The following is a 21,668-nucleotide window of genomic DNA, read 5'->3' on the forward strand; positions in this document are numbered from 1 at the left end:
TTTGTATCTCTGAGACTTGTGAGCTTTCCTACTTAAAATAGTCCCTCATTTTGGAGAAAGTTTCTCCACAGGTAATATCTTCTGCAGGAGAATCTCCACCACTAAAATCCACTTCAGGGGAGGCATATTCCACAGGAGAATCAATTTGAGTGGAGTAAGCCAGGGATTCATCAGAAGATGAATCACCTTCTTCAGAGGCCTCAAGTTCAACAGATGGAGGAGGGGACACTGGAAATGCTGAGGTAGAAGGATGCAAGGCGGAAGGCCTACATGCCAGGAAAGCATTCAGAATCCCTTGAGAAAAAGCTTGCCAGTCTGGGGAAGATTCTAGACTAGAAGACAAATGTCTGTTTTCTCTTGAGAGGAAGGCCTAACCTAAGCTGGGAAGGAAGGGCGGTTCTAGACCTGGGCTCCAGATCGGACATCAGCATAACCTCAATGGAAGGAGCGGGAGAGGTACTGCGAGGAACGTTAGAAGGAGCAAGCCGTAGTTTCCCCTTACTGTCCAAAATGGATGTCTGCAATACCTCTGTGGATGTGCTGTAGTAACTCTCCCTAGGGGCTTCTAGATCAGTACCCGGAGAAGGACCCAACACTATACGTATTTCCAGGCCTTCCACAGCCTCGAGAGGGACATCCGAGATCAGAGGTGCAGCAGAAGATTCAGGCCTTACCTTTTTCACCCTTTTCATCGGGGTCTCACCCGATGGACCAGCAGTACCTTCCATACCTAGTACTAGTCACTTCAGTCTCTGATTCTCAGGGTGTGAATAAAGGTAGGACAGACATCTTTGCAGTGTTTTGGGTGATGAATGCCTCACAAATGGCACAGGCCTTATAATCTTTATTGGACCCCAGACAAAAAAGACACTGGTCGTGCTTGCCTTTGTGTGGAATCTGTCTTCCACAGTGGCACTTGCCCTTCTTGGATGATATTAACCTCTGACAAACATGCACGAACGGCTGGAAGATGTCATTCATATTGGCGGCAGAGAAGTTCTGAGGATGGTACAAGCACATGTCACTTTTAAAGCCAATGCTCAGCTGTTCTATGTACAACATCACACGTACCTTGCAGTAGCTTAAGTCTTTGGTATACTGGCCGGACGTTCGGGTCACCTAGGCGGAATCTCCCTCATGTTATGAATACTGCAAAATGTGAATAGGAGGACATCAATAATCATACAGAATATTATATCCATAAAGTAGCAGAAAATAGTCTAAGAACTAAGGCAAAGCGGGAATGGAGAAAGGAGATTCTGCCAATAGGGATGACTGCAATTAGGATACAGACAACAGGCAAGAGGGGGCTGGAATTTATTGGAGAAAACTGGCAAAGGAGACAAGGTATTGGGAGCAAAAAAACTAGAGCATGAAAGGTAATAGAATGGGAAGATGCCAACAATTTATTTGGACTGAAGGTTAGAGATTGCCTTCCCTACTAAGGACTGAAATCAGAGTATAGGCAAAGAGAAAGAAATACGGGGGTCTTAAATGAAAGACCAGCACTGGAAGAGTTTTTAGTACAATCTAGAACAGAAGCTGCCTTTAAAAAGGAATAATTAGTAGATCATATAAAATATTGCATGACAATTATAAGAATCAATCAGATGAGGTTAGAAAGAATTGGGAAGAGAGAGATTAGATAAGCAGTCCACAAATGAACAATGGGAGAACACACGTATGGCTCCCAAATACACAACAAAATCTAGAAGATTTAAGATTTTTGCACGGAAATGTTTACATAGACATTTTTATACCCTAAGTACACGCCAGAGAATTTTTTCTCATGTAGACATCAAATGTTGGAGTTGTGAAGGGGAAAAAAGTGGTACTTGGGAACATATTTTCTGGGAGTGTGGTGGGTAGAAGGACTTTAGGGATTATGTGCAGGATGCACTGTCGGAAATGCTTGGTGGGCGGATTAGTGTGATGAGGGAGATGATTTTTCTAAGCTATGATACAGAATCGGAATTGCCTAGACATTTAAGGCCTTGATGTGTCTAACTATGGTGGCTGCAAAAAAAACCAATTACTAGTAAATGGAAATCAAAATGTAAACCAAATATATTAGAAGTAGTGAATACAGTAACAGAGATAAAACAACTGGAACTGATATCTTTAGAAAAGGGTAGAAGCAAACTACATAGGAAAAAAATGGGAATTGTAGGAACAATATATACAGGGGAGGAATGAGGTTTAAAAGAAGGCAGGACTTAAAAAGTACAGTTGTGTACACTTACCATAAATGTAGATGTTCGAGTTTATTCACTGTTGCAGTCATTACATTTGGGTAATCTGCTGGCAGGTTGCCCTCAGTCGGCCTGAATAACAAAGTCTTGGGTCCTGCGTCAGTTGCTGTCTCCTCTTCCATGACGTCAGGTCGTCAGGGGTATAAAACATGCAGCTGATGCCATTTTAATCAGTTTTTCTTGCCCCAGATGTCAGGTGCCCCCCAAATGGGGAGCACAATTATATGTATAAACAGTAAATATATAAATGCACCTTAGAAACAAAGAAAATTACCTTCAACTAAAAGCAAATACACCACAAAGGCTTTCGAGTACAGTGAAGGAAAGAAAAGGTATAGAAAAGGGGACTGGCGGGTGGGTAACCCGGACTGCAACAGTGAATACACACGAACATCTACATTTATGGTAAGTGTACACAACTGTACTATGTTCTTCATGTTTCACTGTTGCAGTCATTACATTTGGGTAGAATGCCAAAGCTATGGATGGGAGGATGGAATTAAACAGCATTAGGAGCAGCTATAAGGCCCTGCAGGACTGCAGTGGCAAAATCTGCCCTGGATTTAGAAAAGAGTGGCAAATGGTAATGCTTTGTGAACATATGAACTGAGCTCCAAGTAGCAGCTTCTAGAATGTCTCTGGTAGGAACCCCTCTGAGAAAGGCTGCAGAAGTAGAAGCAGCCCTGGTGGAATGGGATCTGAGCCCCTTAGGCACATGTTTCCCATGGTGTAAGTAGCAGAAACAAGTGCAATGGCTTATCCATTTAGAAATAGTCTGCTTTGATATAGCCTTCCCCTCTGATCCTGCAGCAAATGCTACCAGTAGTTGCTCAGACTTTCTTAGAGATTTTGTCCTGTTTAAGTAGAATCTTAGTTGTCGGTGTACATCCAATGAATGCAGAATCCGCTCCCCCTTGTTCTGCGGATTTGGGAAAAAAGTTGGCAGGTGAATGGTCTTGTTAAGAGCCACACTGGATACCACCTTAGGCATAAAAGAAGGACTGGTCCTGAGGGCCACCCTGTCCGGGTAAAAAATAATGAAAGGCTCCACTGCCATGAGAGCCTGTAGGTCTGAAACCCTTCTAGCTGAAGTGATTGCCAAAGGAAAAGCTGTCTTCCAAGAAAGAAATTTTATATCCGCAGTAGCTGCTGGTTCAAAAGGAGGCAGGGTGAGTTTTTCCAGCCCAAAACTGAAGTCCCATGGAGGAGTTGGCACTCTCCTGGGAGGTCTTTAATTTTTAGCCCCTCTGAGATACTGTTTTAGCAGTGGATGAGAAAAGAGGGGAGGCTCTGTGTTGTAATGAGCTGAGATGGCAGAGGCATGGATTTTTATTGAAGAAAAAGATAGGCCCTTGTCAAGCATCTCAGTTAAGTACTGTAAAATCTGAGGAATATTGGGCTTTGCTGTGTGTATTCCTTGTGCTTGGTTCCAAGCACAGAATCTCCTCCATTTATCAGCATAAGATTTTCTAGTACTAGGCCTTCTGGCTTCAAAATTACATCCATCACAGGTTTACTGAGAGATGTGGTTTGAATAATTAGTTGATTAGCCATGCTGCAAGATTCAGAGTTTGGAGCTGAGTGTGCAGAATTTGATAGTTCTGCTGAGACAATAGATGAGGTGTTTGAGGCAAGTACCATGGAGGAAGGTGTGACATATTCCTTAGAAGCAGGTACCAGTGTTGGCGAGGCCAGTCCAGAGCAATTAGAATAATTTTTGTTTTTTCCTGTCTAACTCTTAGTAAGACTTTGGAGAGTAGAGGCAGAGGGGAAAATGCATAGACTGATAGGTTTTTCCAGCTGAAGGATAGAGCATCCACTTTCCATGCTTTTTTGTGATGAGTTCTTGTGCAGAATTTGTCCAACTGATAGTTTTGGGGAGAGGCAAATAGATCTAAGTCTGGGCTTCCCCATTTTTGTGTTAACATGCTGAAGATTTGTGGATCCAGTTTCCATTCATGTGGGTCCATAAGATTTCTGCTTAGGTCATCTGCCAGAGTATATTGATTTCCTGGCAGGAATTGAGCTCGAAGATGTATCTGGTAAGTCAAGGCTGTGTTCCACAAGGCCATGGCTAGTCTGCAAAAGCGGTAGGAATGAGTACCCCCCCCCCGCTTGTTTCTGTACCACATAACTGTGGTGTTGTCCGTTTTTATCAGTAGTTGTCCTGGATGAAGTAAGTCCTTGAAGGCTGTCCGAGCATTCTGAACAGCTAGAATTTCTTTCTGATTGATATGAAGATGCATTTGGTTTGGACTCCATTTGCCCTGAATTCATCTCCCTGCCAGGTGGGCCCCCCAAGCATAGTCTGATGCGTCTGTAGTTAGGGTTTGGGTGGCAGGGGGTAGAATGAATGACAGTCCCTTGTTTTGGTGACATGTCTCTGCCCACCAAAGAAACTCCTGTTGTAGGCAGAGAATGAGAGGAATCATTGTTTCCAGCCTGTGACAATGTTGACTCCATAAGCTTTTTAGGTACCATTAAAATTTCCTCGCATGCAGTCTCGCATATGATATCAGTAGAATGCAGGATGCCATGAACCCCAAAGCCTGCAGAATTTGTCTTGCAGATAACTGGGTTTTTGGTGCTATTCTCACTTTCCACAAAAAAAAAATAAAAATTTCTAAGCTTGTTTCCTGTGGGTAGTCTAGCCTGGATATAGATTTGCTGTGTCCAGGACTATTTGTAGGCTTCTAGGCCCCCAAGCCTTTCTGTGTTGGAGGGAAGCCTTCTAGCTTACTTTTGTTTCTTAGAACTAGCCAGTTTTTGTGTTTCAGCACTCTTATTGTAAGCACTAAATAAGCTACAAATTACTACAGCACTCAACTTTCCTCACCATCTAGAGGAAAACAGTTTCTAGTACTTAACAAATAAGCACCAATCCAGGCATGTCTAAGGGTCAGCTCCCGGTATTTTCTCCTGTCTACCTGATGAATCTGGGCATCTTGGGGCAATGCAGTAATTGCCTCATGTACACAGACAACCCTCTCCTCCTATCACCCAACACTACAACCTGTGATGCACTTATATAGCTAAAATGGAAGCAAAGCTCTCTTCACCCAAGACTGGACTAGACAGTCAAAAGGAGAAGGTAAACACTTGCACCACACCACACTCAGCACATAGTCCCTCAAAACCTACACCACCAAAACACATACATAGAAACACAAAACACAAACCTACATTCGCGGAGGCTCTCAGTAAAAAACCTGCCCAAGCAACAGGGACCTCCAAAGCAGAAACACAAGCAACCTCCACCCCCCCAACACAACCCAAATGACACATAGCCCACAAACTCAGTGTGCCACTCAACCACAGCCCATAAGGCATAACAACGTACCCAACACTCTAGTCATAGGTGACTCTATAGTCAGGCACACTGATGTTCCACTCACCAGGCTAAACAAGGAGAAAGTTAGTGTCAGCTGCCTGTCAGGTGCCAGGATCCGCCACATAACGCATGCACTCAGGTCACTCCACAACAAGTACAAATATGACTCTGTCATTGTCCATGTTGGTGTGAATGACCTGAGACGTACCTCCTTGGACTACATGAAAAGGGATATGGAGGAGCTGTCCAATCTTGTAGCCCAGGCAGGTATGACCCTAGCCCTGAGTAGCATCCTGCCATCACCCAGAATGATACCACAGTACAAAGACAAATGATTGACTTCAACAACTGGCTAAGCTTCTGGTGTCATTCTAATGGGAACCAGTATCTGTCTGTCTGGGATGACATGATCGACACACCACGATGCTTTGCCAGAGATGGCCTGTACCTGTCGCCCCTGGGATACCAGACAAAGGCTAAAGCTCTAGCCACCCCTATAGTGCCTTTTTTAAGCAAGGTTCAAATGACAAATTTACCACCCTAACAGTTACAGGCAAGAAGAATCTGAGGGTATTGCTACTCAATGCTAGAAGTCTAAACCTCAAAATGCACTCTCTCGAAGCACTCCTTAAAATGGAGAACATCGACATATGTGCAGTGACAGAGACCTGGTTCAAGGCTCCAGAGAGTAACCCTGCATTACCAAGCTATAATTCATACCACACCTTTCGGCCACCTAACCTGGACTGAAACACTAAAGGCGGAGGCATGTCCATATTCATTAAGGATATCTACACCTCCAGGCTAGTTGCTCAGCATAATGCATCCGAGATTATCCAAGTGCAACTAACTCTGGGCAAGACCGCAATCCAAACTGTAGCTTGCTACAGATCCCCCACCATGCCCCAGGATTCCCACTCCTCATTTCTTAATACACTGGAAAATATTAGGGTACAACCTAACACCCTAATAATGGGCGATTTCAACTACCCTACCATTAACTGGGAAAACTACTCATGTACCAACTCTTGTGCTCAACGTTTTCTGAAATTCATAAATTCCAATGCCATGGATCAACTTATCCACACCACCAGGGGCAGCAATATCCTAGACCTGGTTATTACCACCAGGGGCAGCAATATCCTAGACCTGGTTATTACCAACAAGGGCAACCGGTGCTCCACACCAGAGGTCAATTCCTCGTTGGTCAGATCCGACCACAAGCGAATCACCCTAGACATCCACATCCCTCACCCACCCCCCATTAGGGAAACCACAGTAAAAAATTTCTCCAAAGTCAACTTCACGCTTCTTAAGACAGAAGTGGCAAACTTCACGACACCCATGCTGACGGACAATAGAGGTATGACTGCTGAATCCTACACAAATGCACTTTATAAGCACTTACACGAGTGCATGGATCGTACAATCCCTAACAGAACCAAGATGCTATCCTCCAAAAAAAGGAAGCCAATCTGGTGGTCCCCTGCCATAAACAAACTCTACAACAGAAGAAAGAAAATGTTGCAAAAAAAAAAGAGTAAAATCCCATGATTGGAGAAACTCCCTGGTCAGCCTCAGTAAGAAGCTGAGATCCCTCATAAAATCCTCCAAAGCTAGTTATGAAAACAAAATCACCACTGACTCTAAAGACAACCACAAAGCATTGTTCAGCTATGTCAAGAATCTCAATGGCAACACTCAGATCTGCTCTGAGTTACAGCACAATGGCACTAAATATACAGAACCAACTGATATTGCCAACATCCTGGCAGATAGGTTCAGTGCTAACCTTACCCCCTGTCATCCCCTAAAGGGCCCATCTCTATACCAGAAAAATGCAAAGTTCCTGTAATCACGGCTGCACAGGTAAAAACACACTATCTAAAGTCAAGAACACAGCATCCATGGGACCTGACGACATCCCAGGCTGTGTTCTACATGAACTACAGAACGAACTGGCACCCCACCTAAGTACCATGTTCAATCATAGCCTCACCTCAGGCTATGTGCCCACTGAATGGCGCACAGCGACAGTTATCCCACTCCACAAAGGGGGAGCCACCACAGACCCCGGAAACTAGCGCCCCATTAGCCTAACGAGGCTGGTCTGCAAGGCTATGGAACGTATCATCATGGAACTTATAAACAATGACATTGGTAATTTCCAAACTCAGGACCCCACCCAGTTTGGGTTTGTAAAAGGCAGATCATGTCTCCTAAACCTGACAGACTTCTTTTAAACAGTCACCAAAGCCGTAGATGAGGGTAAGGTGGTTCACACAGCCTATCTAGATCTCGCCAAGGCTTTCAACACCATCCCCCACTCTGGAATTATAAATAAACTCACTAAACTAGGTATAAATCTCTATGTCACAAGATGGGCTGCTAACTGGCTCACTGACAGAACCCACACTGTGAAAGTAGCAGACTCCAAATCCAACTTCAGACCAGTGACAAGTGGAGTACCACAGGGTTCAGTCCTGGGTCCTCTCCTGTTTGGTATCTACGTCTCTGAAGTACAGGCCAACACAGAAGGTCTTTGGCTAACGATGTTCGCAGATGACTGCAAACTAGGAGCCATAATCACAACTCCAAAAGATGTGGACATCCTACAAAAGAGCCTCGCTGAGACAGATGCCTGGTGTCAAAACCATGGCCTCAAGCTCAATGTCAGAAAGTGCACTGTCATCCCTTTTGGTAAAAACCCAGTACCCATGAACTACGACATAGGTGGTAGTCTACTTAACACCGAAAGTGTGATAAGAGACCTTGGGACACAGGTGGACAGTAGTCTCTTCTTTGATAATCACATCGCCACAGTAGTCAGGAAATCCTTCTACGTGGCACACCTCATCACAAAAGGTTTCTCATCCAGGAAAAAAGAGGTCATTGTTCCCCTCTACTCGTCACTCATTAGACCCATTATAGAGTACAATGCCCCTTTTGGTATGTACCTCACAAGGCATCTACAACAACTGGAAAGGCCACAGAAATACCTCACAAAGATGATTACCGGCCTCAAAGAGATGCCCTATGTAGACCGTCTCAAAAAACTGCAGCTTTACTCCGTTGCATATCGCCTACTCAGAGGCGATCTCTGCCTAACACACAAAGCTATGTCAAACCCAGAGCTTTTAGACATGCTCCACTTAAAGAAATCCCAATCCCTACGAGCTACACGCTCTAGGGACCTAAACATCGTCACCACAATAAACAGAACATGCTGGAGGGATAGATTCCTGTCCCAGAGAGTTCCCATACTCCAGAACAAACTACCTATCTATATCAAACAAAGCTCCTCATTAGCACTCTTCAAGAAAAATCTTGATGATTGGATGGGAGATAGGAAATTCACCCTGGGGATCACTTCTGTGGCTCTGTTCGACAGTAGCACAGGAAAATAATTTTCTTGGGTGGCGAAAGCCAGGGTACCTTTGGCTAGGCTTATATAGGCCCTAGGGCCAATAGCCTAGTACCTATAGTACCTACCTATGAACCTATTTGTTAGAAGTATGTTGTCAATTGCATTTGTTTGTCTGGCATGAGGTAAGCCATCTGGGCAGTTGTATTCAAGCTTGCACCCAGGAATGTAATTATTTGAGAGAGTACCAGTTGTGATTTATTTTCGTTTATGGTGTACCCCTAGGCATGCCAGAAGCCTTTTTACAAATGCCAGATGTTGAAGAAGAATGCCCTTGTCCTCTGCCTGAATAAGACAATCATCCAGATAAGGATAAATTTGAATGTTTCTTTGTCTGCAGAATGCAATTACTGGGGCCAGGCACTTTGTAAAGACCCTGGGCGCAGTACATAAGCCAAAAGGCAGTGCAGAGAATTGGTAATGCAAAAAACCTGCTATGAAGCGAAGGTATCTTCTGCAAGATTCCCTTATTGGGATATGCAGGTATGCCTATTTTAAGTCTAGAGTTACCAACCAGGCATTCTTGCCTAGCATAGGCAGTAGCTGTTGTAAAGTCAGCATTTTGAATTTTGGAATGTCCAGGAACGTGTTCAGAATCGATAAGTCCAGTATTGGACGCCATAATTTGTCTTTTCTGGGTACCAGGAAAAGTCTTGAATAAAATCCTTGTCCTTTTTCCTTTTCTGGTACCGGATGAATAGCCCCCTCATCCATGAGGGACATGACTTATTTCTGGGCCTCTGCCCACTGGGTTTGTGGCATATCTGGCCATCTGTCTGGAATTGGCAAAGTATGGAAATGAAATCTGTACCCCTGGGATACTATGCTTAATACCCACTTGTTCTGGGTTATTAACTGCCAATTTTGAGCATGAAGTGCTAGTTTTCCCTCCAAGGGGGCTGCCAAAAGATAAGTGCTTGGAGATGGTAGAGGAAAGTCACTGAGACTGCTTACTGTAAGGTTGTGCTTTGTTACCTCCGGATTTGGAGGTGGAGGCACCCCATTGGTTTGGCTTGTAAGATCCCTGTGATTGATATCTGGTGCCTTTTGAGCACCTGGATTTGCCCTGAGTGGCTCTGTTGGATACAGGAAAGGACCAATTCTTAGTAGGCCAGTGCCTACTGAACCTGGGTGGTTGCACTTGCAAGAAATCTTTTACAGTTTGCATAGATTTAGCTTTGTCTACCATTTTCTTTAAAACCTCTTCTGCCTTATTACCAAACAGACTATCATGCTGTAAAGGGGCATCCAACAATTTAGCTTTAACATGATCAGGCAGATTTTGCTCCTTGAGCCAGGCATGCCTTCTTATCACAGATCCAGTTACGGCAGCCCTGCAAGAGGCCACCAATGAATCAAAACCAAATTGCAGAGTATGCTTTCCAACCTGTTCTGCTGAATGCAATAAATTCTGTAACTCTTATTTTCCACGCAATCAGAAATCAACATCATTTTCTGTTTCAGTAAGCCCATAACATGCTGTTGATATTTAAGCATATGAAATTGGCAGTTTAAAGCCCTGATTGCCAAAGGTTGCAGGCGTATAAACCTTCTTAGCCCATCTATCCAGCGCCCTGGAGTCTCTGTCAGAAGGGGTAGGATTTTTGGCTGTGGAAGCCTTAACACCCTTGGGACCCTGAGAAATAGTCTCAGGATCAGCAGCAGGATTTTTGAAAAGAAATTTGTGAGAGTCAGGAACCCTGTAATATCTGTCTGGCTTACTAGGAGCTGGAGGCAGGGAATCAGAAGCCATGCTTGATTCTGAGAACACATCATCAGCAATGTCTAACACAGGAGGTATAGAAGTCCTGACTCTCCCGGTAATCCTCAGGAGGAGATGCAGATGGGATGGATTCCTCTGCATCAGAATCCTCATAAGGTGGAATAGAAAATTCCTGATCAGAAGAGGAATCAGAAGAAAGCCAAAGTTGTGGATCACATTCTAAAAAAATATGTGGCTAGTGAATCATATATTTCTAAAGATTCCTGGTCCTTTTTGGGGAAGGTGAAAAACATTTTGTACAGTCCTGATTATCATTTTCTGACGGTAGATGTTGTTGATTTGTACTCATCCATCCCACATGATGTAGCGGTGGAATGGATTGAGTTGGAAATAAACACAAAGCAGGCACCAGCGAGTGAAACTTCAATGGTAAAAGACCTATTGGACATCATTTTAACATGTAACTACTTCTCCTTCAATGATAGATGGCTCCATCAGTTAGTTGGAGACCCCATGGGCTCACCATGTGGGGCGAGAGTGTGGCCAACTTGGTCATGGCCCATTGGGAGAAGGAATTTGTGTTTACTAACTCTATCTTCCTAGAACGAGTATCCTTATATACCCATTTCTTGGACAACATTTGTATCATCCTCAAGGACAACTCTTCGGTGGCCAATGACCTGGTGGAGATGTTCAACAAGTCCACGCATTTCTTAAAGTTTACCTCTACTTTTGACACAGACAGAATAGCATACCTAGATGTGGAATTATTCAAGGACAGCAACCAGAACCAGTTTTTAGGCAAAATTCATCGCAAGCCCACTTTTTCTAATTCTTATTTACATTTCGATAGTGAACATCTGGCCTTCCAGAAGAGATCAATAGTAAAAAGCCAATTTGTGAGGGCGGCCAGAATGGTCTCGAGAGATGGTGACTTCCAGGAAGAGTGCCGGTTCATATCGAATTTATTTTTATGTAGGGGCTACCCTGAGGAGTTGGTTGTGGATTTGTGTCTAAAGGTTAGATCCAAAAGGGAAATGGGCTATTTTCAACCCATTTTGGATCACTTTGTCTTGGAGAATAGCTACCCCGGGGTGACAGCCAACTTAGAGGTGTATACCATTACAGTTTCATTACTACCTTTAGCATGGATGCTAGAGCTATAGTGTCCATCATCCAGAAAAATTGGGGTCTGTTGCCAACTGAACTAACAGGACCCAATAATTTGGGGCCGGCCCCGAAGATTACATTCAGGAGGGGTCTGAATATCAAGAACATGTTAGAAAGGAAAGGTGGCAACATGACTCCAAGAGCTGGCATGTATAAGTGCAATATGTGCAAACATTGTAGATATGTGAGGTCGGGCACATATTTCATGATTAGGGACACCAAGTACCTTATCAAAGGGAGATACAGTTGTGCATCGACACACGTGGTGTATCTCGCTTCTTGTTCGTCATGCTCAGCTTTTTACGTGGGCAAGACGGACAGGAGACTGAATGAATGCATGTACAAACATTTATATGCCATGAAGAAGATTAAACTGGAGAATGCCCTAGCAAGTCATGTCTACAATCACCCTGGCCATGATTTTACATTTATGATCACTGACCAGTTGAATTATGTGAATTGGGGGGGGGGGGGGGACTGAATCCCTGAAATTAGAAATGAAGGAGCTTATGTGGCAGTTGAGACTTGAAGCCTACCATCACCCCGGCCTAAATAGTACGTTATCTATCAGCTGTGTTCTTAAGCTGAGGAGTTTGGAAAGATGATGCATGGGGTGTATAACATCAGGTGTGATTTGGACATAGGACCGGCTGAGCGATCTTGATATATATTTTATACCATGTTTGGTAGATGGAATGTCTTTTCATCAATATTTGAAATAATATGGCATGCTTTTATTTATTTTAATGTGTCAGTCTTATTATCCGTATTTGGTTCAAAGTAAGTGTGCTTTTATAATATTAACTTTTGATTGCATTATCTAAGTGCTATGTAAGGAACAGTATTAGTTTTACAGTTGTATATTTTATATCACATACAACTTTTTATATTGTGTGTTTATGGGATAGGAACATTTTAGTTAGATTGAAGCTACTTGTCCTGTTCCTTTAAGGTAATTGGAGGGTGTGTTTTGTAATAGACTTTGCTTACAATGGCTTTAAATGTAGTAGCACTTAAGTGTGAGTTGTTATTTTTCAAAGTCTGAAGAAGTTGGTGCAGGGCGCCGACGAAAAGCAGTATCGTGGTGCTTAATAAAATTGAAGTCGTTCGTTTATTGGCGTCTTGTTTGCTTACCCCTTTGGAATTTAAAAAGACCTGCTTCAGTGAGTTTGGCTATCTGGCTGAGTTTATCTTTGATGAGTTTCACCTCTCTGACTGTGCTTATTGGAAGTGTTTAGTTCTGCTGCTTGGAATTAGGAACTGTGTTGGCTCAGTAGCAGCTTGTTGTTTTTGCCTTTAACTTCCAGAACAAGCATACGTGTGTTTGGGAGGCGTTTAGTCCTGCTGTTTGGCATCAGGAGCTGTGCTGGTTTAGTAGTACTTTTGTATAAATGCAAATTTGCCTATGTCACAATTGATAATTCAGTTGTTGTTGTTTGTCTTTCGGCTTTTTCTCAGTAAGGGGTCGCCACAGTGGAACACTGGTCCACTAATGATTGGCAGTAGATTTTTTACGAAATGCCAAGGTGCCAGCTCGATGCCCAACCTTCAACGAAGGCACACCCATTTACACATGCATGTCTTTCGAATGCTACCCAACTGCGCGGAGGACATGCAGACTCCACACAGAAGGCACTCCCAAGCCAAGCCGAGAATCGAACGGGAGAACCTCTTGCTGTGAGGTAACAATGCTACCGCTGTACCACCGCGGAACTTACACACAATTGATAATTCAGTAAAGGTGTTAAAAAAAAAAATTCTACCTGGGTTGAACAACCCAGAAGCTTCTATTCTGGGCCAATACAATCTCCCCATTCCTCTTCAAAGCCACTAAGAACTGAACAGGCAAAGGTAACCTTCTTGCTCAACCCGAATATAACACTGTTAACATAAAAATAAATACCAACCATATTCAAATTATAGAAAATAGATCGGCAGGTTTACTACCCTTTCCCCAAAACAAGAACAGCACTGAATAACCGTAGAAAAAGCAAAGTGGTTCCCAGTCCAAAAACATGCCAACTTTTACTAGGCTCTCTCTATTACTCAAACTTCTCAATAACCACATCATTCCTTACCTGGCAGCCAAACTTACAAGAACACACATCATACCCACATGCATACACATACAGAACAACCTCAGGAAACCACAATAGCTCTGCTCCCTTCCTACAAGCTCCAAGCTTCATAGCACAGACCAAAGTTTCTCTATTCTTCAACCCAAACTTGAGGAATTTCTTCCTCCCATCTTAAAGAATCAATGTCCTACTTACAATTCCTTTTCCAGCTCAAAGCTCATCTTATTACCTAATCAATTCTAAGTCTCTCCACCACTTACTGCACACCAGACTTCTCTGCTCAATCCAATGACAGAACCGTGCATATACTTAACTGCATTAATTTGTAAATAGCTGAAAATATCTGCTATTCTGCTCACAATCTCTTCTACACTTGTACTATATTTTGCTCTCACTTTGTTTGCTACTAGGCTCTTAATCTCATTACATTTGAAATTGACTGGCTTAAAATATTTTGCAATTTTTACCGAGCAGAGACTGAAACTGGTCTGTTGTGATCAGTGCTCTACCCAGGTTAATAAATTCACATAAATATATAAATAAATACAATGTTTCAAAATATAATATATATACATATATATATATATATATATATATATATATATATATATATATATATATATATATATATATAAGTACAAATAATAAATACAAAATACTATGCTATTGTGCACTGTTTGATTCATCAAAAATTGAAGAAAGTGTATTAAAATATGGCATAATGATGTTATAATTTCAACATTCAAATAATTTTTGTTAGAGACTGCCAATAAATTACTGAACCATGATATTTCAAAAGCGGCCCTTTACATTAGTATAATTCAGCATCTAAATAGATGTCTTTACTGTAGGAGCAATAAAGACAACACATTTAAATATTCTTTAAATACATTTACACAGCTACCTCCCAGGCATGTACGTGTAGAGTACTAAATGTACCATGCACACATTTATGTGCGTCTCCAGATGGGTACACCTTTTCTAATATATGCAGAGAGAGAGTAAAGAAGCTGCTGTCCCTTTTGGCTTTCTGTGCTTCTTTATACTGTTTTAGAATGGAAAAGTAGTTTTAGCTTAAACACAGCACTTCTAAGGGCAGCTGACATACAACACTTTCCAGAGGAATATGCCCCAGATTAAGTGTTTCCTAAGGTTCTGAAGACATAACTAAGATCCTTGGAATGCCTGTGATACAATGCCCTACTGAAGTTGTATTATTCAGTAAAATGCACCCCATTTCAGTGCAGCATCCCTCTCCATCTATCCCAGCATAATGACACCCATTCAGATTCCAAAACATTCAATTTCATGTTGCAGGCCTGTTGTCTAGAAATATACCAAGGTCTCGCTGTTTTGTGTATGCTCATATGAATATTACCTCTTTCTGAACATTGACCATCAATGGTGTAGATTCAATGGCACTTGATTTACATCACTGTAAAATTCTGCAGGCACCTGTTACCTTTTAAAAGAAAAAATAATGTTACGTGATACCCATTCACTCACCTTCTGAAATCAGGACGCAAAAGTGCATCTGATTTAAATGCTTCAGCTATGTAAGTACTGAAAGGACTTGGAAAAGGCAGAGTTGTATCAAGGTCATAAATGAAACTCTGGTCCCCAGCTGGAGTATGTAGGAAAATCACATGGTAATCCTGCAAAGAGAAACAAACACAGTTCAAGAAAAAAGAAGTTATGTCTAACCGTAACGTTCCATCTGTGTTGTTTATCTTCATTTATTTATTACTGATGGGTGTCTGTTCTGTCCTTGGAATCGAGTCGGCCTTATACCAAGCTCGCGCAGCCAAAAACTCTCGAGCTAAGCTTTATCCATATTACCCTTCTCCCAGTTACCTCAGATCGAGTTTGACCGTAGCAAGAAAAAACAGATTCTATATCTGCTCAAATTCTCTAGAATGACAATGGACCCAGACAATCCCTCAAGAGCCTCAAGGAGGGGGAAGGAGGGAGGGTCGTAATGAATGAATGAAGACGAACAACACAGATGGAACGTTATGGTAAGACGTAACTTCTTTATCTGATGTTGTTAATCTTCATTCATTCCTTACTGATGGGACAGAGTCCCTAGCTACCTTATATGTCCTGGGTGGCCCCTATGGGAGAATATTCCTGAGCACCATCGAACCAAAGGAGGCTCTTCCCCTAGAGACCAGATCCAATTTGTAATGAGAGATAAAGGTATAGGGGGTAGCCCATGTTGCAGCTGCACAGATATTGTCCATGGATGCCCTTGAATGAAAGGCTATCGAAGTTGCTACAGATCTGGTGGAATGTGCTTTGACTTTTCCTGGTATAGGAGTTCTTGATAATTGGTACACCAGGAGTATACAATGTCTTAACCATTTGGACAGAGTTACTTTAGAGGCAGCTTTTTCCAGTTTCAGGCCTGAGAAGGATACAAACAATTGGTCTGATTTGTGGATTTCCTTAGTTCTGTCCAGATACAATCTCAATTGTATATGCACGTCTAAAAGATTGAGGCAGTATTTTCCTTTGTTTGAGAAATTGGTTAAGAAAACTGGTAGGTCAATAGACTAGTTTACTGTAAAATCTGAGACAACTTTGGGTAGGAAAGAAGGGTTTGTCCGAAATGATACTCTGGTCCTTATGAAATATTATATAAGGACGTTTAACACATAGTGTCTGGAGCTCGGAAATACGTTTAGTTGAGGTAATGGCCACTAGAAACAAGGTCTTCCAGGATAATAATTTAATTTAGCAGGCAGCAGCCGGTTCAAAGGGAGGTTGCGTTAAAGCTTGCAGAACTAAAGTGAGACTCCATGGTTCGGTGAGTTCCCTTATGGGTGGTCTAACATTAGAAATACCTTTTAGAAAGGTTTTGCAAAGGCAATGAGACATTAAAGAAGAGTCTTTGAAACCATTATGGAAATTAGAGATGACTGCTAAGTGAACACATATGGTTGAAGCAGCAGCTCCTGCTTTGAAGAAATCTGACAAATAATCTAGGACTGTATCCACATGAGCTGAATAAGGATCAAGATTTCTTTGCTTGGACCATAACAAGAATCTTATCCATTTACTCCGGTAAATTTTCCTGATGGTTGGTTTATGAGAAGCCAAAAAAAGCATTCAAAATCAGACTGCTAGAGCATATTAGGGACATAAATAATGTTAATGTTGATAGTCCTGTTGCTTTACATTTTGCACAATTCCATCATAAAAGTAGTGTTGGTTTAAAAGGTACTGTGTTAGAACAAATTAGTGTTTCTTCATATTGTAATATTGATGTTAAAACTCTTTTATTACAAAAAGAAGCTCTGTATATTTTAAAGTTTAAAACTATGTCTCCTTTTGGGCTTAATGAGGAGTTCAACTGGAAGGCATTACTGAATTAATTAGTCATTTAATTGATTAATTGTGTAATTATTTTAGATGTATATATGGTTCTGTAACTGTGAGTTTTTTATTCTCCTTGAAGGCTTTGGCCGAGACGTCAGAGATTGTTTTTATTAAACGTGTTGGTGGAAACTGTGTCATGAAAAAGACCCTGAGACGTTTTGTGCCACATTTTCCCAAACCACTGGTTCCTTGAGTAAGGATGCTGGGGGGTGGAGAAACATACACCTACAACAGACAGGGTTTTTCCATCCTTCTCACACCTGGCTAACGTGCCCTTCACTTTAGGGACAAAAAAAGATGATGCCTCCACAGGAGCATTAAGAAAGGAAGACTTAAAGGGGTCCGCAAAATTACACAGACACATCCAGGCGTGGTGTCTCATGACTACGCCTGAACCCGCAGCTCTAGCCGCCCCTTCGGTTGCATGTGATATTAACCGGATGGACAAGTTAGATATTGATTCCAGGGTCGTTAGCTGTGAGGCAACTTTGTCGCGGACCTCGTCAGACACTTGTCCTGCTAAGGTTCCAGAGAGTTCAGAGATTAGATCTCTTTGGAGCCTAGTGAAATGTTCCAGATAGTTCAATGACCTAATAGCGAAGGTTGATGATACAAACACTCGCTTCCCAAGTTGGTCCACTACCTGGGACACCCTGTTAGGTGGGTGGACCATCTGGCTGTCCTCTGTGAATTTTTTTGTGGCAGCCGCCACCACCATAGCGTCCACTGGAAGACCCTAAGACCAGCGTGGGTTCTCTTCTGAGGGGGTGATAGAATTTTATCTGGTCTCTTTGGGATAGGCTTGACGGTGTCAGGATTCTTCCATGCCCTCTGCACTACAAGCTGTATCAGTTCATCTGCAGGTGGGGGTCACCCAAGAGGTAGAGGGTCGAGCATGGAAAGCCTGCAGAAAGACGGACTCCTCAGAGGAAGGGTTGGAGGGCTTCCAATCACCCCTCTGTTTTAAGATTTCAAAGATGTCTCCAAAGGAGACATCTTCAGGGGGTGACCATGGGGACCCCTTCCCCTTCATCGAAGTCTGTATCCTCAGTGAGAGATTTCTTCCTAGATCCTTCTTCAGGGGGAGTTTCTGTATCCTCAGTGAGAGATTTCTTCCTAGATCCTTCTTCAGGGGGAGTTTCTGTAGAGGACTCAGAAGAAGCACCCTGCAATAGGGTCTCCTGAGGCTCTTGTGCTCGATGTCCCATAATGTTGGGTCTGTGTCAGATGTGGCTGAGAAGGAAGAGTCAATGGGTAGTCTGACGTCGACGGTTTGCCAGCCGAGGTAAGTGCCCTCTCCATCGCCTGGAATGCAGGTCCACCTGAAGAGGGATGGGAGCCCGGAACCAAGCAAGACAACCTTGGAACCAGGGTCACACCCTGTTCCAGCGAACCCGTCCCAGGGATGGAGCCTCAAGTGAAGCCGGTACTGTGAGGGTCCCTGGAACCGAGGACAGCGCTGTAGAAAAAATTGGGGCCACTCCCTGAACCAGAACACCCGCAGTCCAACCACGATCATGAGAAAGTCTCGGTTCCAACTGAACTGGAGACCAAAGGGACAACTCTGAAACCACGGTAAGATCCTCCAGTGGTATCGTAGTCAAGGGTACCATAATGGACGTCAGTTCCAGGGTCTTCGATGCCTGCTCTGAGGTCGGAGGAGAATAAGCCAGAGTCCTTGGAGAAGTACCCCCAACTGCCAGTGGAATGGGGGTTTTGGATGGAGTAGGTATCCCTCTAGCCATAAGCAACTGATCAACAAGATGCACCACATCAAGTTCCAAAGAGGCTCTTGGTTATCTTAAAGAAATTCCAGAAGGAGACTCGGGGCGTTCCAGGAAGGGACTAAACTGTTGCCCCAGAAATAGATCCACCTTCCGAGAATATTGGGTCTGGGGTTCAATCGGTGCTGGAGTCTCGATGGAGGCTTGAACAGGTATGGTCAATTTTTCCGGGCTAGCAAAGGACATAGACGGTGCCTTGGTTGATGCCAACATCAGATCGGTAGCCGGCACCAAAGGAGACAAAATTTGTCGGTGCACAGACGGTGCCCATCGTACTCTGTGCTGAAATGGTAACGGGTGCAGACAGCACAACTTTAGCAGGTGGTACAGAAGCCAATACCATAACCGTCATCGTCGGTGCAGAAGTCATTTTCAAATGTTTAGTCTTCGGTTCTTCTGGCTTTTCACTAGTTGAACAGGGAACCAAGTGCGATCTCTTTTTCTGGGTTTTGCTTGGAGGGGTGAACCCTCTGGCGCAGAGATAGCCTCTGAAAAAGGCATTTTGAGTAGGCCTTTCAGGATTAGTTTGTTTTGCCTCTCACTGAGGATTTTAGAGCTGAACCCACGACAAATATCACAGGGAGGCTGAACAGATAAATGAGCCACATTCAAACAATACACACAAGATTTGTGAGAAGCAGAGTTCGGCATTTTGCGGCCGCAGTGGTCGCACTGTTTAAAACCAGATATTCCCCTTTTTTCTGACATTTTCAAAGAAAAAAGGATAGAGAGAGAGAGATTTTTTTTTTTTGGTGAGAGCTAGAGAGAAGGGGGGGGGATACCAACAATGGTAAAGAGACAGTTACCATAAGGGTAAGGGAGAGGGGATACCAACGATGGTATAAGAAAAGTACCTTAAAAAGGTAAAAAAGGCAGTAAAAAGAGTATGAAAGGCTTTCTAGGAACCAGAGTAAGTTAGTGATTAACAAGAAAGTTGAAAAGACTCTTAATAGTTAGAACATTTTGATTATTTCCCTAATCTCAGTCGAGAGCTGGCTTGACACGGCTTTTTGGCAATGCGGCAAATGAGATCTGGAGTAACTGGGAGAAGAGCACTATGGGTAAAGCTTAGCTCGAGAGTTATTGGCTGGCGCGAGCTTGGTATAAGGCCGACTCGGTTCCGAGGACGGAACCAACACCCATCAGTAAGGAATGAATGAAGATTAACAACATCAGATTTATTTTTACAGAATAAAATACACATTTTGCTAATAACTCTAAAAAGCTAACCACAGTATACATGCAATACAATACTTTCACAGGTAGAAAACAAAATAATGTTAAATGATTACCAAACCTCTTGAATGTCTACAGACCTTTAGGCTGTAGTCTTCAAATGATCATCAGAACATTGAAAGTTCCATGCATATATTATCCTTTCATACAGAGATTCTTAGAAATCTGCAGCAGTCACCCCCTCCCTCCACCTTTGTTTTTGGTGTATTTTTTATGCTAGGGTATGGACATTTATTTTTGTTATTCCTGGCCTTGTCTTTTCAAGGCTCAGACTCCCTCTCTCTGCTGACAGGAAAGCTGTGATGGGATTCACACCCTAACGTGTCTTTTAGTTAGCTCAGCTTGAGCTGCTTGACAGTTTGGGCACATGGAAGGTGACCTGATGCTTTGGAAGCAGGTTGTCTATTGTATCTTTGGCAGGATATAACCCATTCAGCTAAGGCTACTGCAGCAGTGATCACTCAAACATCTACTGTTATGGTAAGTTCAGCTTACACAACTGTATTATATTCTTCATACTGATCACTGCTGCAGTAGCATTAGTTGTATGGGTAGATTACCATAGCTAACTACATTTAGGAAGTGGAATGAGAAGGGTGGAGGAGCACTTGGAGAATGGTCCTAGTAGAGCATAATCTAGATCTCTAGCTTATAGTGCTTTGTAAATGTATGCACGCAGGACCAAGTAGCAGCTTCTAGAACACTTCTAGAATTCAACCCTTTCCAAAAAGCCATAGAAGAACACAAGGTCTTTTTAGAGTGGGCCTTAACCATGTCTGAAACAGATTTGTCAAGGTGAGTATAACACAAGGTAATAGCCTTAGACAACCACTTGGAAGCAATCTGTTTTGACACAGGCTGCTCCTTCTTACCTTCACTAGAAATGAACAATTGATACAATGATCTTAAAAGATTTAGTTCTGTCATGATAGTACTAGAATTGGTTGTGAACATACAAGGTATGCAGTATCCTTCCTCCCTCATTTTTAGGTTCAGGAAAGAAAACAGGGAGATTGATGGTTTGGCTTAAAGTAAACTCAGATACCACGTTAGACATAAAAGAAGGATTAGGGCTCCAAGAAACCCTGTCCTTGTAGAAAATGAGATAGGACTGATTCACCATAAGAGACTAACTCAGATACCCTTCTTGCAGACGTCAGAGCAATCAGTAAAACAGTTTTTCATGTTAAGAACCTAAAGTCAGCCAGATGGCCAAATGGAGAAAGTGTTAGCTTGTCTAACACAACATTAAAAAACAAAGAAAGGGCTTCTAGTTTACTTGGAGGCCT

At 42.8% G+C, this 21,668-nt stretch overlaps 1 protein-coding gene across 3 annotated transcripts in view; it reads right to left on the reverse strand.

Moving 5' to 3' along the window:
• Positions 1 to 21,668, reverse strand: part of NTAQ1 (N-terminal glutamine amidase 1) — an 868,727-nt gene that overhangs the window by 192,413 nt on the left and 654,646 nt on the right. For all 3 annotated transcript variants that reach the window (XM_044066586.1, XM_044066585.1, XM_044066583.1), the window contains one exon: positions 15,485 to 15,633. In XM_044066586.1, the coding sequence (XP_043922521.1) occupies positions 15,485 to 15,633 (149 nt within the window). The remainder of the gene's footprint in view (positions 1 to 15,484; positions 15,634 to 21,668) is intronic.

The sequence above is a fragment of the Protopterus annectens genome, chromosome 3.part1 (genome assembly GCF_019279795.1).
Source record: "Protopterus annectens isolate FY-2018-M chromosome 3.part1, PAN1.0, whole genome shotgun sequence".
NCBI classification, from domain to species: Eukaryota; Metazoa; Chordata; order Ceratodontiformes; family Protopteridae; genus Protopterus; species Protopterus annectens.